This window comes from Kogia breviceps, chromosome 4, assembly GCF_026419965.1.
Source record: "Kogia breviceps isolate mKogBre1 chromosome 4, mKogBre1 haplotype 1, whole genome shotgun sequence".
In the NCBI taxonomy this organism is placed as follows: Eukaryota; Metazoa; Chordata; class Mammalia; order Artiodactyla; family Physeteridae; genus Kogia; species Kogia breviceps.
The window spans coordinates 11,867,205-11,883,764 of NC_081313.1; the positions used below are offsets into that span (position 1 = coordinate 11,867,205).

The 16,560-nt window shown below is 43.4% G+C and overlaps 1 protein-coding gene across 4 annotated transcripts in view; it reads left to right on the top strand.

The window, feature by feature from the left end:
* Positions 1-16,560, top strand: part of TRIO (trio Rho guanine nucleotide exchange factor) — a 377,760-nt gene that overhangs the window by 255,108 nt on the left and 106,092 nt on the right. For all 4 annotated transcript variants that reach the window (XM_059062877.2, XM_067030805.1, XM_067030806.1 and 1 more), the window contains exons 21-25: positions 1,464-1,586; positions 14,478-14,672; positions 14,773-14,888; positions 15,729-15,795; positions 16,402-16,511. In XM_059062877.2, the coding sequence (XP_058918860.1) occupies positions 1,464-1,586; positions 14,478-14,672; positions 14,773-14,888; positions 15,729-15,795; positions 16,402-16,511 (611 nt within the window). The remainder of the gene's footprint in view (positions 1-1,463; positions 1,587-14,477; positions 14,673-14,772; positions 14,889-15,728; positions 15,796-16,401; positions 16,512-16,560) is intronic.

Genomic DNA, 16,560 nt, shown 5'->3' on the forward strand with positions numbered 1-16,560 from the left:
ATCTGCCCTCTCCTCCGCCCCCCAGAGCCATCACGGGTACCAGCCTAGCCGTGTCTCACCTGAGCCCCTGGACCTGTTCGCTAACCGGTGTTGCTTCTCTCGCTCACTCTCCACTCCAGTCCCTATTCCACGTGGCAGCCCCATTCACTTCCAGACCAAAGTCCAAAGGCCTGCGGCCTCCAAGGACCCCCTGTCACCCTCCAGCCTCGCCTCCAGCCTCCCCCTGTGCAGGGCCCTTTTCCTCCCGAGCCCATCCCTTCTCAGCCTGCGGGTCCCTCATGGTCACAAGGGCGGGGGCCAAGCCTCTCCCACCACAGCGCCCCCCTCAGCACCTGCCTGCATAGAGGGCGCTTGGGCACGATTCGCTGTGTGAACGGAGGCGGTAGGGACCTTTGAATAAATTGATCAAAATGGCTTTCTGCCCCGATGCACTGTCAGTGTCAGCATTGTTTCAGAGATGGGATAGCCATGCTTGGGCAAAACGAAAGTAAATTCCCAGCCAGGAAGCTCCATGGTAAGTAATCTGGGTCGTGGTTTCCTTTTCATTTTTTTCTTCTAAAATGCCATAAATGCTGTGAAGTATCTAATAGAGACGGTGATGTCTCTGTTCCAAGACCAGCAGATCACAGCGGGCGACTGAGATACTGTGAAAGGCAGATAGGAAAGCTTCCATGTTTTTATGTTTCTTTTCCATAGTGTTGCTTTTTCAGATGTGTATGTTTAAGAAAGATTTCACTTCAGATATATGCACATAGAAGGGAAAAAATGGCTTCCATCTAAACACATGAAAGAATAGGAGTCGGAATGTGTCCTTCTGTTGTAATCTGGACCTTGCCGGCCCCCTTCTTCCCAGGTGGGGTCATCTCTCTCCTACATCTGGGAGGTTAAGCCACTTCTGCCAGCGTCTCCCCAGAGCATCTTTATGCATAGTGATGCTCTGTAGGAGCCCCCAGAAGGCAAGTGAAGTGGGTGCACACCTGAGTACTCACTGGAGGCAGGAATAGGAGGAAACTGCCAACGTTGTACATTTGAAAGCTGGGAACGTGCATCTGCTCTCTTTTCCTTTTTTAAGTTAGACACCCCAGGAAGGGCGTCAAGTCCCTGTGACGTGACTGTCTCCGTGTTCAGCAATGCGAGGGTCTCAGACTTCCCCTTCCCCACACTTTCTCAGTATTCTTGAGGGAGGCTATTCACTGGACTCTTACTGTCCTTCAGGTTCATGCTTGTAAGAAACTCTTGAGCGTGTTATCGTTGATGCCTAAGTGACATGATTACAGTTTTCTAGAATGCCAGCTTCTAATTTTGGAATTAAGATACATGTTTCAGAAGCTCATCTCTCTTTGAGGGAGTGTTTCTTGATGCGCCTGGGCTTGTGACTTTGCGTTTAAATGAGATACTGAGGCGCTGGGACTCACTTCACCGACGTTCAGCCGTGAACATGTTTCCATTGCTTCCGTCTCTAGGCGTTGGAGTGGATCCACGACAGCGGGGAATTCTACCTGTCCACACACACCTCCACGGGCTCGAGCATCCAGCACACCCAGGAGCTGCTGAAGGAGCACGAGGAGTTCCAGATCACGGCAAAGGTGAGCTTGCACCGGGTCAGTGCCTGTGTGCCTGCCTGGGCGTTTCCAACATAACCTCGAACGGGATACTTTGTGTGAAAGAGGTCTTTCTTAAAAATATCATTGAAGAAATACCTTATGCAATTGGACGAACGGGGTGAACCAGATGGACCGTTAGACCCTAATTTACTGGTAATTCTAAGGCCTTTCACACGGTCCTCACTTGTCCCTTCGTTTATCTGTTTCCTTTTGCTCCTCTGATTTCTGGAAATGCCTCCCACCTCCTTCCTTTATTTTTTCTTTCTTCTTTGTCCTTTTCATTCTTCTCTTGCTTTCATTCTACTTTCCAAGTATTTCCTGAGTACTTGCTATTTTTATGGAATGCTGGTGTTCCCAGCCTGACTTAGACGGATCCCGTGCGCGTTTCCTTTCCTCGTCTGGAACAGTGAACACTGCTGCAGTAGAATCATGCCCAGTTGTCCGGTCACGGAGCTGTCTGGGTTTTATAGTTGGCAGAGCTTATGTCAGTGGCTGTTCATAGGCTTATAAAACTGGAGGCATTTTCACTTTTCTGCTGAATTAAATACATCTTTATGGCATATGCAGTACATGTGACAGTGAATTTTTAAGCAGATTCACATTTAATTCTTACACAGTGTGCGTAAGAATTCACACACTGATACGAATGTTTTCTCAATTAAAATATTTGCAGGGGCTAATTCCTTCTTTTACCTCAAAACAATTTTGAGGCTTCTAGGCTTCCCTTCTCAAACTGTGGTGTTTCTGTTTTTCAAAGTTTTGAATATACATTCTATGTACTGTTTTCAGGAGCACCTCTGGTTTTGATGATAGAGTTAAGGTTTTAGAAAAAACTGGAAATTAATTCACATTTAAGAGTAGAAAATAACTGGTGAAGCTGCATAATAATTTTTGGGTAAAAAGAAGTGTTCCTGAGGAGACACCTTCAAGATAGTGAAGGACTAAGATGTGGAGATCACCGTCCTCCCCACAGATACATCAGAAGTACATCTACATGTGGAACAACTCCAACAGAACACCTACTGAATGCTGGCAGAAGACCTCAGACTTCCCAAAAGGCAAGAAACTCCCCATGTACCTGGCCGTGTGTCTGACAGGGTCTTGGTGCTCCAGCTGGGTGTCAGGCCTGAGCCTCTGAGGTGGGAGAGCTGAGTTCAGGACATTGGACCACCACAGACCTCCCAGACCCACATAACATCATTCGGCAAGAGCTCTCCCAGAGATCTCCGTCTCAACACTAAGACCCAGCTCCACTCAACAACCAGCAAGCTCCAGTGCTGGACACCCCATGCCAAACAACTAGCAAGACAGGAACACAACCCCACCCACTAACAGAGAAGGCTGCCTAAAATCATAATAAGGTCACAGACACCCCAAAACACACCCCTGGACGTGGTCCTGCCCACCAGAAAGACAAGATCCAGCCTCATCTACCAGAACACAGGCACCAGTCCCCTCCACCAGGAAGCCTACACAGCCCACTGAACCAACCTTAGCCACTGGGGGCAGACTCCGAAAACAATGGGAACTACGAACCTGCAGCCGGTGAAAAGGAGACCCCAAACACAGTAAGTTAAGCAAAATGAGAAGACAGAGAAATAAGCAGCAGATGAAGGAGCAAGGTAAAAACCCACCAGACCAAACAAATGAAGAGGAAATAGGCAGTCTACCTGAAAAAGAATCCAGAGTAATGACAGTAAAGATGATCCAAAATCAGGAAAATAGAGTGGATAAAATACAAGAAATGTTTAACAAGGACCTAAAAGAACAAAAGAGCAAACAAACAATGATGAACAACACAATAAATGAAATTAAAAATTCTCTAGAAGGAATCAGTAGCAGAATAACTGAGGCAAAAGAATAGATAAGTGACCTGGAAGATAAAATAGTTGAAATAACTACCACAGAGCAGACTAAAGAAAAAAGAATGAAAAGAATTGAGGACAGTCTCAGACACTTCTGGGACAACATTAAATGCACCAGCGTTCGAATTATAGGGGTACCAGAAGAAGAAGAGAAAAAGAAAATAGTGTGAGAAAATATTTGAAGAGATTACAGTTGAAAACTTCCATAATACGGGAAAGGAAATAGTCCAGGAAGCACAGAGTCCCATACAGGATAAATCCAAGGAGAAACATGCCAAGACACATATTAATCAAATTATCAAAAATTAAATACAAAGAAAAAATATTTAAAAGCAGCATAGGAAAAGCAACAAATAACATACAAGGGAATCCCCATAAGGTTAAGAGCTGATTTTTCAGCAGAAACTGCAAGCCAGAAGGGAGTGGCAGGACATATTTAAAGTGATGAAAGGGAAAAAACTACAACCAGGATTACTCTACCCAGCAAGGATCTCATTCAGATTTGACAGAGAAATTAAAACCTTTACAGACAAGCAAAAGCTAATAGAATTTATCACCCCCAAACCAGCTTTACAACAAATGCTAAAGGAACTTCTCTAGGCAGGAAACACGAGAAGGAAAAGACCTACAATAACAAACCCAAGACAATTAAGAAAATGGTAATAAGAACATACATATCAATAATTACCTTAAATGTAAATGGATTAAATGCTCCAACTAAAAGACACAGACTGCCTGAATGGATACAGAAACAACACCTGTATATATCATGTCTACAAGAGACCCACTTCAGACCTAGCAACACATACAGACTGAAAGTGAGGGGATGGAAAAAGATATTCCATGCAAACGGGAATCAAAAGAAAGCTGGAGTAGCAATTCTCATATCAGACAAAATAGACTTTAAAAGACTATTACAAGAGACAAAGAAGGACAGTACATAATGATCAAGGGATCAACCCAAGAAGATGATATAACAATTGTAAATATTTGTGCACCCAACATAGGAGCACCTCAATACATAAGGCAAATGCTAAGGCAAATGCTAACAGACATACAAGGGAAAATCGACAGTAACACAGTAATAGTAGTGGACTTTAACACCCCACTTTTCACTAATGGAGAGATCAACCAAAATGAAAATAAATAAGGAAACACAAGCTTTAAGTGATACATTAAACAAGATGGACTTAATTGATATTTATAGGACATTCCATCCCAAAACAACAAAATACACTTTCTTCACAAGTGCTTATGGAACATTCTCCAGGATAGATCATATCTTGGGTCACAAATCACACCTTGGTAATTTTAAGAAAATTGAAATCATATCAATTATCTTTTCTGACCACAACACTATGAGACTAGATATCAATTACAGGAAGAAAACTGTAAAAAATACAAACACATGGAGACTAAACAATATGCTACTAAATAACTAAGAGATCACGGAAGAAATCAGTGAGGCAATCAAAAAATACCGGGAAATAAATGACAATGAAAACACAACGACCCCAAACCTATGGGATGCAGCAAAAGCAGTTTTAAGAGGGAAGTCTATACCAATACAGTCCTACCTCAAGAAACAAGAAATATCTCAAATAAACAACCTAACCTCACACCTAAAGCAATTAAGAGAGAAGAACAAAAAAACCCCCAAAGTTAGCAGAAGGAAAGAAATCATAAAGATCAAATCAGAAATAAATGAAAAAGAAATGAAGGAAACAGTAGCAAGGATCAATAAATCTAAAAGCTGATTCTTTGAGAAGATACACAAAATTGATAAACCATTAGCCAGACTCATCAGGAAAAAAAGGAAGAAGACTCAAATCAACAGATTAGAAATGAAAAAGGAGAAGTAACAAATGACACTGCAGAAATACAGAGGATCATGAGAGATTACTACAAGCAACTATATGCCAATAAAATGGACAGCCGAGAAGAAATGGACAAATCCTTAGAAAAGCACAACCTTCTGAGACTGAACCAGGAAGAAATAGAAAATATAAACAGACCACTCTCAAGCACTGAAATTGAAACTGTGATTAAAAATCTTCCATCATGGGGCTTCCCTGGTGGCGCAGTGGTTGAGAGTCCGCCTGCTGATGCAGGAGAAACGGGTTCGTGCCCTGGTCCGGGAAGATCCCACATGCCGCGGAGCAGCTAGGCCCGTGAGCCATGGCCGCCAGGCCTGCGCGTCCGGAGCCTGTGCTCTGCAACGGGAGAAGCCACAACAGTGAGAGGCCCGCATACCGCAAAAAAAAAAAAAAAAAAAAAAAAATCTTCCAACAAACAAAACTCCAGGACCAGATGGCTTCACAGGCGAATTCTGTCAAACATTTAGTGAAGAGCTAACACCTATCCTTCTCAAACTCTTCCAAAATATAGCAGAGGGAGGAACACTCCCAAACTCATTCTACCACCATGACCACCATCACCCTGATACCAAAACCAGACAAAGATGTTACAAAAAAAGAAAACTGCAGGCCAATATCACTGATGAACATAGATGCAAAAATCCTCAACAAAATACTAGCAAACAGAATCCAACAGCACATTAAAATAATCATACACCATGATCAAGTGGGCTTTATCCTAGGAATGCAAGGATTCTTCAGTATATGCAAATCAATATGATACACCATATTAACAAATTGAAGGAGAAAAACCATATGATAATCTCAATAGATGCAGAGAAAGCTTTCAACAAAATTCAACACCCATTTATGATTAAAAAAAACTCTCCAGAAAGTAGGCATAACGGGAACTTACCTCAACATAATAAAGGCCATATGTGACAAACCCACAGCCAGCATCGTTCTCAATGGTGAAAAACTGAAACCATTTCCAGTAAGATGAGGGACAAGACAAGGTTGCCCACTTTCACCACTATTATTCAACATAGTTTTGGAAGTTTTAGCCACAGCAGTCAGAGAAGAAAAATAAATAAAAGGAATACAAATTGGAAAAGAAGCAGTAAAACTGTCACTGTTTGCCGAAGACATGATACTATACATAGAGAATCCTAAAGATGCCACCAGAAAACTACTAGAACTAATCAATGAATTTGGTAAGGTTGCAGGATACAAAATTAATGCACAGAAATCTCTTGCATTTCTATACACTAATGATGAAAAATCGGAAAGAGAAATTAAGGAAACGCTTCCATTTACCATTGCAACAAAAAGAATAAAATACCTAGGAATAAACTTACCTAAGGAGACAAAAGACCTGTATGCAGAAAATTATAAGACACTGATGAAAGAAATTAAACATGATATAAACACATGGAGAGATACACCATGTTCTTGGATTGGAAGAATCAACATTGTGAAAATGACTATACTACCCAAAGCAATCTACAGATTCAGTGCAATCCCTATCAAACTACCAATGGCATTTTTCACAGAACTCGAACAAAAGATATCATAGTTTGTGTGGAAACACAGAAGACCCCCAAATAGCCAAAACAATCTTGAGAAAGAAAAATGGAGCTGGGGCAGTCAGATTCTCTGACTTCAGACTATACTACAAAGCTACAGTAATCAAGACAGTGTGGTACTGGCACAGAAACAGAAATACTGATCAGTGTTACAGGGTAGAAAGCCCAGAGATATATGTTCATATATGGTCACCTTATCTTTGATAAATGAGGCAAGAATATACAATGGAGAAAAGACAGCCTCTTCAGTAAGTGGTACTGGGCAAACTGGACAGCTACATGTAAAAGAATGAAATTAGAACACTCACTAACACCATACACAAAAATAAACTCCAAATGGATTAAAGACCTAAATTTAAGGCCAGACACTATAAAACTATTGGGGGAAAACATAGGCAGAACACTCTATGACATAAATCACAGCAAGATCCTTTTTGACCCACCTCTTGGAGAAATGGATATGAAAACAAAAATAAACAAATGGGACCTAATGAAACTTAAAAGCTTTTGCATAGCAAAGAAAACCACAAGACGAAAAGACAACCCTCAGAATGGGAGAAAGTATTTGAGAACGAAGCAATGGACAAAGGATTAATCTGCAGAATACACAAACAGCACATATAGCTCAATTTCAAAAAAACAAACATCCCAATCCAAAACTGGGCAGAAGGGCTTCCCTGGTGGCGCAGTGGTTGAGTCCGCCTGCCGATGCAGGGGACACGGGTTCATGCCCTGGTCCGGGAAGATCCCACATGCCGCGGAGCGGCTGGGCCCGTGAGCCGTGGCCGCTGAGCCTGCGCGTCCGGAGCCTGTGCTCCGCAACGGGAGAGGCCGCAATGGTGAGAGGCCCGTATACCACAAAAAAAAAAAAAAAAAATGGGCAGAAGACCTAAATAGACATTTCTCCAAAGTAGATATACAGACTGCCAACAAACGTGTGAAAGGATGCTCAACGTCACTAATCATGAGAGAAATGCAAATTAAATCTGCCATGAGGTGTCACCTCACATTGGTCAGAATGGCCATCATCAAAAAATCTACAAACAATAAATGCTGGAGAGGGTTTGGAGAAAAGGGAACCGTCTTGCACCATTGGTGGGAATGTAAATTGATACGGCCACTATGGAGAACAGTATGGAGGGTCCTTAAAAAACTAAGAACAGACCTACCATATGACCCAGGAATCTCACTACTGGGCATATACCCTGAGAAAACCATAATTCAGAAAGAGTCATGTACCACAGTGTTCATTGCAGCTCTATTTACAATAGCCAGGACATGGAAGCAACCTAAGTGTCCATCAACAGATGAATAGATAAAGAAGATGTGGCACATATATACAATGGAATATTATTCTGCCATAAAAAGAAACGAAATTGAGTTATTTGTAGTGAGGTGGATGGACCTAGAGTCTGTCATACAGAATGAAGTGAGAAAGAGAAAAACAAACACTGTATGCTAACACATATATATGGAATCTAAGAAAAACCAAAAAAAGGTTCTGAAGAACCTAGGGGCAGGGCAGGACAGGAATAAAGGCGCAGACGTAGAGAATGGACTTGAGGATACGGGGAGGGGGAAGGGTAAGCTGGGACCAAGTGAGAGAGCGGCATTGACATATGTACACTACCAAATGTAAAATAGCTAGAGGGAAGCAGCCGCATAGCACAGGGAGATCAGCTCGGTGCTGTCTGAGCACCTCGAGGGGCGGGATAGGGAGACGCAAGAGGGAGGAGATATGGGGATATATGTATATGTACAGCTGATTCACTTTGTTATACAGCAGAAACTAACACAACAATGTAAAGCAATTATCCTCCAATAAAGATGTTAAAAAAATAAAATAAAATAAAAGGTTATATTGAAAAAAACAACAAAAAAAGAAGTGGTGTATATGTACTACTATATTTAAAAAGGATAACCAGCAAGGACCTACTGCACAGCACAGGGAACTCTGCTCAGTGTTATGTGGCAGCCTGGATGGGAGGGGAGTCTGGGGCAAATGGGCTCATGTATACGTATGGCTGAGTCGCTTTGCTGTGCACCTGAAACTGTCACAACATTGTTAATTGGCTATACTCCAATATAAAATTAAAACTTAAAAAAAAGTGTTCCTATAAAGTAAAAAGATTGAATTTCTCGTGTGGCCCTTAACTTGGCTTTGAAAACATATCCATGGGGAATTTTTAAATCGTTTAGAATGACAACAGCTACTTTGTATTATGTTTATTTTTACTTTTTGATACATTCTGTAACAACTTCTGACTCCTGCTGTTCTGTCTTCCTGGGGCTCTCTTCTCAGCTCCCCTCCACCCCAAGCTGTAAGTGTACTTTCTCCATTCGGGCTCTCAGTGCCAGGCCGTGAGAACCCCTGGTCTCTGTTCTGGAGGACACACAGTCTGGCAGGGCTCAGTGGGGAGGCCTGGTAGCAGGAGCATTTGGGTAGAGGGCGAGCCACACCCAGAGGGGCCATGAACGCTCCGAGGGGCCCCTGCCCGCTGGGTTGAGGGGAGCTGACCTGTCGTAGCTCCGCAGGTAAGGATCATATCTCTTCCTTCCTCTAGCTGCAGCACATGTTTGGCCGTATAATTCTTATTTTTTGTTAATAATTGGATAATAAATACAGTTATTATGTGCCTTATATGATTTATATTTGTTTCATTGAATGTCCTTTGGTTATAGATAGTAAGAAAATGCCTAAGATACCACTCAGGTAGATTTAAGCTCTGCTCCTTTGCACTGACTTCAATGTGCATGGATGCTCCACTCTGCAAGCCATGTGCACAGCCAGACAGCTATTCACTGCCCAACTGCAGGGGACGCCATGCCATGCACACAGGTTGTGGTGGGAAGGTCGTCATCCAGAGCTGAGTAGCGTGGCAGCTTTGTGCCACCAGTGGAGCACGTGCAAAGGGATTTTTCCATTATTTCTAGTTTTCCCTTTTCCTCAGACTTGGGTTGTGGTTTTTGGAAGAATGAGCAGTAACAGGCATATATTTTTGCCTGTATCTTATTAAAAAAATAAGCATCTAAAATCATAGGTGACATCTGATCTTTCTATTTCCCAAAAAGAGCTGTTTCTTTTGTTGGGTATATTGAATTAGTTTTGCTAAGAGGAACTGATAGGTTTTGAAAAGAGCACCTCTCGGGTTTTTTTCTTAGCATCTTTTCTTTGGTTTCTGGCTCCTTTTAATCAGAAAGCACCTGCTTTGGTGCTTGGAGACATCGTTTCTTTTTTCGTGTTGAAATTATGCTTTGCTTTCCTTCTGTCTTAGTGTCTTCTAAGAAGTCATTTTTCTCTTGTTACGCTTAGAGTTCTGACATGACATCTTCCGATTCAGTAGTTACATAATTAGTATTGTAACATTTTTAGGGTTAATGGAAATGAAACCTGTCCTCACTATCTGATTAAGACTCAGCTTGATTCCTTTGCAACTCAAGGCAGTAATTTCTCAAAATGCTTTGAAGCACCACCCGCATCCAGGCGGTGGGTGTTTACTTAAAAGCAGATTTCTGGGCTTCCCTGGTGGCGCAGTGGTTGAGAATCCGCCTGCCGATGCAGGAGACACGGGTTCGTGCCCCGGTCCGGGAAGATCCCACATGCCGCGGAGCAACTAAGCTCGTGAGCCATGGCCGCTGCGCCTGCGCATCCGGAGCCTGTGCTCCGCAATGGGAGAGGCCACAACAGTGAGAGGCCCGAATACCGCAAAAAAAAAAAAAAAAAAAAAAAAAGCAGATTTCTGTCCTCACCAGGCCCGTACTGACTTGGACTCTCTGGGAGCAAGGCTTGAAAAGGAGCATTTCTAACACGCTCACCAGGTGGTTTTTATGCACACTCAAGTTTGAAACCCACTGCCTTACTAAGACCTTCACAACTTTGTCCCCCATGTCAAATGCCTTACTTTGCTAAAAAGTGTCTGAGACCATTGACTGTGCATCCTTTCTGGGTTTCTGATTACCTGAGAACACGATGAGTAAAGCTCTTGTGGGCTTGTGGACTTAAACGTTCGGTCTGCCTTTATTTTTCTCCAGTCCCTTGGCCATGCCTAAAGATGAGGTTGTTCAAATTATATTTGTACTCTTCAAAAATAAAAATCTGGGGCTTCCCTGGTGGCGCAGTGGTTGAGAGTCCGCCTGCCGATGCAGGGGACGCGGGTTCGTGCCCCGGTCCGGGAAGATCCCACGTGCCGCGGAGCGGCTGGGCCCGTGAGCCATGGCCGCTGAGCCTGCGCGTCCGGAGCCTGTGCTCCGCAACGGGAGAGACCACAGCAGTGAGAGGCCCGCGTACCACAAAAAAAAAAAAAAAAAAAATCTGCTTTCATAACAGTCTCTTATACAAACAAGGAGGCAACTGTGTCCTGATAGTGAAGGATGAGCAAGAGTTGTTAAATGAAAATACTAGGTGCCAAGCAGTGCTTATCATAGGCATTGATGCAAAAAAGGAAAGGGAGAAAAATACACGTATATTATCCGTACACGCACTTGCTTGTATATAATAAAACATCTCGGGGGTGATACACAAGAAGCTGATACAGGTAACAGGTGAATGTGGAGTGAGAAAGCTTTTCACTTTGTGTCCTTTTGTACCTTTTGAATTTTGAATTCTGTGAATGCATTTTTAAAATACCAGTTAAGATTAAAATACACCGTTATACAGGGTTCATGGATTAGCGGGTTCGTCCTACGTAATTTTGATCACACCATTCATTCACGCAACAATTATTTATTGGCCTCCACAGTGTCCCAGGAACCACTCATGGGTGCAGAGCTCATGGACTGCACATTCTAGTTAGAGAAACGAGCAATAACATGATAAATGGGTAAATATATATACATATATGTTAAATAATAAGGGAAAAAGCCACGGGGGATGGGAGGGTCGCCATCTTTGATAGAGAGGCTACGGCAGGTCTCCTCAGGAAGCCTTTGACTGTCTGATGAGCATTTTTGTTTAAATGAAGTTTACAAATGGAAGATTGATAGATCTACCAGGCTTTGCCTATAGGAAACCTTCTGTTCTGTATCTGATTTTGTAGAATCAGCCTATTGGTTTCACATGCTTGCAACTAGTCTGTTTTGTGATGTGTTTTTGACATATATGAAAATCTTCCTTTAGTTCCTTGGCGGCTTTTGTTTTCTGTTTTAATGTAGGTAAGATGCATTATCTTTTTTATCTGCACTTCTGTGTTCCCACTGCTTAAAGCATGAAATAACTTTCTTAACCCGTTAAAGATTAAGGGGCCCTTGGTCAACACGGGGTTGAACTGTGTGGGTCCACTTATACTCAGATTTCTGTCCACAAGTACGTACTATAGCACCGCCTGATCCTCGGATGTGGACCGCATGGGGGCGGGGTGAGATGTGCGGTGCAGGGCTCAGCACCCCAACCCCTGAGTTGTTCAAGGGTCAGCTGTTTGCAGTGCCCTCCACTGATGTCATTCATGACAGTGGAAAAGAAATGCCTAAATGGTGGTAAAACACAACTTCCCTGTGCTTTTCAGAAGATTAATATCTTGGTAAACAGCAAAACCTTCTTTAGGCGACCTGATTTTTTAAACATCCTGTATCAGCCATGTTAATTCTCTTTGATACTAAAATTTAATAATGTTTCTAACTTACATCCCTTTTGGAATTTATGCTTCCAAGTCTGAAGCTTTGATTTCTTACTTCCTTGACTGATATATAATTAGGCTTGTCTTAACCAGGAAGGTATCGTGTTGATCACAAGTCAGAACATTTGTTTGACAGATATTTTCCTTTTAGTTCACTCGACTTGAGTTCATTTCCACACAAGATGAAGGCCCTAAAAACTTTCAGAGTGTTTTGTTTGGCTGACTTTCTCCAATAAACAGCTTTTATACAATTTGCCGTAGCAGTTTTTTTCACGGAGGTGTTAATGCCTCCTGGAGTTTTTTGGTAAGTATGTACTCATGCCAGTTAAAAGTAACTGCCGGGCTTCCCTGGTGGCGCAGTGGTTGAGAGTCCGCCTGCCGATGCAGGGGACGCGGATTCGCGCCCCGGTCCGGGAAGATCCCACGTGCCGCGGAGCGGCTGGGCCCGTGAGCCGTGGCCGCTGCGCCTGCGCGTCCGGAGCCTGCGCTCCGCAATGGGAGAGGCCACAACGGTGAGAGGCCCGCATACCGAAAAAAAAAAAAAAAAAAAAAAAGTAACTACCACTGCCATTAAAGTTGCAGGTGCATTCACACTTGCATAAAGGACCTAATGTTAATTTATTGTCTCAACAAATATCTGGTAGATGGCCACCATGTGCCAGACCCGTAGAAGGTGTGTGAGATGCTAGCAAGCAGAGCAAGCAAGTGTCCCTGGCTGCTGGCAGGGACGCTCTAACCAGGTGCGAGGCAGGCAGTGATCTTAGCAAGTGAGTTACACCTCTTTGGAGGGCGAGGCGTGCTGCGGGGCAGAGCGGAGCAGACGGGGGGAGGGGGGGCGCGTGGCGGTCGTGAGGGTGGGGGAGGCCGCTGAGGAGTGGCCTTTGTTCGAGCGAAGCGTCAAGGAGCCATGGAGACGTCCCGGCATTCCGGGCGGAAGGGGCACCGTGCACAGAGGCGGAGGCCATCAAGCCCGGAGGGGTGGTCGGCAAGCTGGACCCCGTGGAGGAGCCCGGGGGCCGTTCGTGTAGAGTCTGGGGATGTTCACGACTGGCCCTGCAGGCTGCCTAGCGAACTCTGCTCACAGCGTTTATTGTTCAAAGTAAGATAGTTTATCCAGGTTTTGAACCCTGACCTCCTTCCTTTGGGGGATTTTTAAAGTCAATTTCCTGAGTGTTGGTCATAAAGATTTTCTAGTTAAAGCCTAAGTGAGAAAAGCAGGTTCCATAGCAGAAGAGTAACTGTACTCATACGAAGTGCCAATGGGAATGCTGAAGGGAGCCTAAGGACTAAATGAAATGGTAACAACGAATGATATAAGCCATAAGTCATAATGAGTGAAATAATAAATGAAATGGATGTGACGAAAAATCTGTCGAGGAATCAGATTTGAGTGCAGTCACTGCCGTATGTACGTATCTATCCATCTATCTGCCGCACCAGTGTTTTATGGTTATCCTTAGCTATAAAAGTAGGAAAGTCATACTTAAAGATCTTTCTATGTGCATATAAAATGAAATAAGTGTATATCTGAGAGAGAGTTTTAAAACAGGGACTAAGTTTAAAATACCTCTATGAAGGCAGCTTCCCTAGTCGTGACTTTTCCTCCGGGTCTACTGAGAATTAAAGAAGGAACGAGCGCGTGCTGTGATGCCGCGGCATCAGGGATTTGGTTAAGTATCAGCATCTACCAGGTGAAGACACCGTCCAAAGACAGTCCAGACTTTTTCCTCGAGGTCATAAAAATGCCATTCATTGCAGAAGAGCTGAGGAAACGGAGCCAGGCTAGGATCGAGGAGATGAATTGGGTGGACTTAGGGTTTCAGTCTGAGTTTCTGTCACCAGCAATTATTTTCCTGTCCAGAGCTCAGAGTTGTAGGCAGGTTGCCACTGTGTTTCTGGTTTCTGGCAGTTGGGTTCATTTGCTTCACAATACTTTCCTGTTGTTTTTTTGCAGCAAACCAAAGAGAGAGTGAAGCTATTGATACAGCTGGCTGATGGCTTTTGTGAAAAGGGGCATGCCCATGCGGCAGAGATAAAAAAATGTGTCACCGCAGTGGATAAGAGGTACAGAGATTTCTCTCTGCGGATGGAGAAGTACAGGACCTCTTTGGAGAAAGCCCTGGGGATTTCTTCAGATTCCAACAAATCGGTAAATTGCTTTGTGCAAACTGAGTAAATGACTGTTTTCTTCTTCGTGTACTGTTTGTCGATTTAATTAACCGAAGTTCATTGCCTCCCTTATTCCACAGAGTAAAAGTCTTCAGCTAGATATCATTCCGGCCAGTATCCCCGGGTCAGAGGTGAAACTCCGCGATGCCGCTCATGAACTGAACGAAGAAAAACGGAAATCTGCCCGCAGGAAAGAGTAAGCTTGTCTTTGAGAACTTGCCAGGATTCATTGAAAAAGTGAAGAAACTGTCACTTGGACAAAGATGCTTACTTCTGTGTGTGCTTTGAAGTCAAGCAGTGTTAATGCTTTTCATTGCTCTGAATGTGCTTAGTTTTTACAGCAGAAATGCCGCTGTGTCCACTGTCCCCTTATCACCTGATGCAGAAACCGTGTCCTGTTGTTTTTGTCCGTGCGCCCCCGTTTCATATGTGGTCGACAGGTTGTTTTAGTGCCTTTGTCATCAGTAGGTCATGAGTAATGATACTCAGGAGAAGAAATTAATAACACAGGTGCAGCTGCTTGGAAGTTGCTAAGTAGTAAACTGTACTAGATACTAACGAAGACAGAAGGTTGCCCTAAACCAGTGGTTCTCAGTCGGGGCCAGCTTTGTCCCCCCGGAGGGGCATCTGGCAATATGTGGAGACACTTTTGGTTGTCACCCAGTGGGGAGGGGGGAGGGCTACTGGCATCTAGTGGGCGGAACCAGGGATGCTGCGAAACGTTTTATAATGCACAGGACAGTCCTACAGCAGAGCATCCTCCAGCCCCAAACGTCAATACTGCCGAGTTGAGAAACCATGACCAGTAGGTACCTTAACAAAACTTTTTTCCAGAACGTTTTTTTCCTTTGAATTGGTGACTGAATACTGTTAATTCTTCTATCTGTTCTTGCTTTAATTCTCCAGAACATATCACTGACTAATGCTTCTTCAACCACCTTATTATATCATAGACCCTAAAAGTAAATAGTTAAAATAATAAGCATGTATCCTGACTGTGAACTAAACGAGTTGCTGTCTTTTCCTCTGCTTTAAGGTTCATAATGGCTGAGCTAATTCAAACTGAAAAGGCTTACGTAAGAGACCTCCGGGAGTGTATGGATGTAAGTAAGTTTTTCTGCTTATTTATTTAGATGGAGTGTAGTGCTGCTGTTTCTTCTTACCTGTTGGCAGTTCTTAACATAATCACATGGTTTGTTGTTATTTTTGAGATTTGACGTGTGCACGAGCAGCCTTCTCTGCATGTTTCTGCACTTCTGTGAGGTTCTAGGCGTGTTTTTGCTCATTACAGAGATGATACAGCACTAATCCTCTCATTCCATTTACCACATGATGGCCTGGCTGACGTTCTCTCTGTGTAGAATTTTACAGCAGCTTCAGAGAAATGTGCCAACCGATTATGATTGGCAGCTGATGCTCAGTAGTTGAACGAATATTTGCTGTACCTTGTGGAGTAGGTTTATCCCAAAGTTTGAAGCTGGGAATACATTTAGAGCTGAAAAGTATGGAAACTATTCTCGAGTATTGATAACAACTGAGATTTTTCAAAAATAGTCCCTCATGGTTTTTTTGCAAAAGGTTGTATTGTTAAGATATATTTTCAATTATACAGGAACTCTGGGTACGTATTTACAGAGGTCAGGAGTACCTGTTTCTTGAAGATGAGGTGTGGGTTTTCGTCTGACCCTCTCTGTTTCCCTCCCGGCCAGACCTACCTGTGGGAAATGACCAGTGGTGTGGAGGAGATCCCGCCTGGCATTGTGAACAAAGAGCTCATTATCTTCGGGAACATGCAGGAGATCTATGAGTTTCACAATAAGTGAGTGGCTTTATCTTTGGGGACCTCATTAGCTACTCTGGAAATCTGT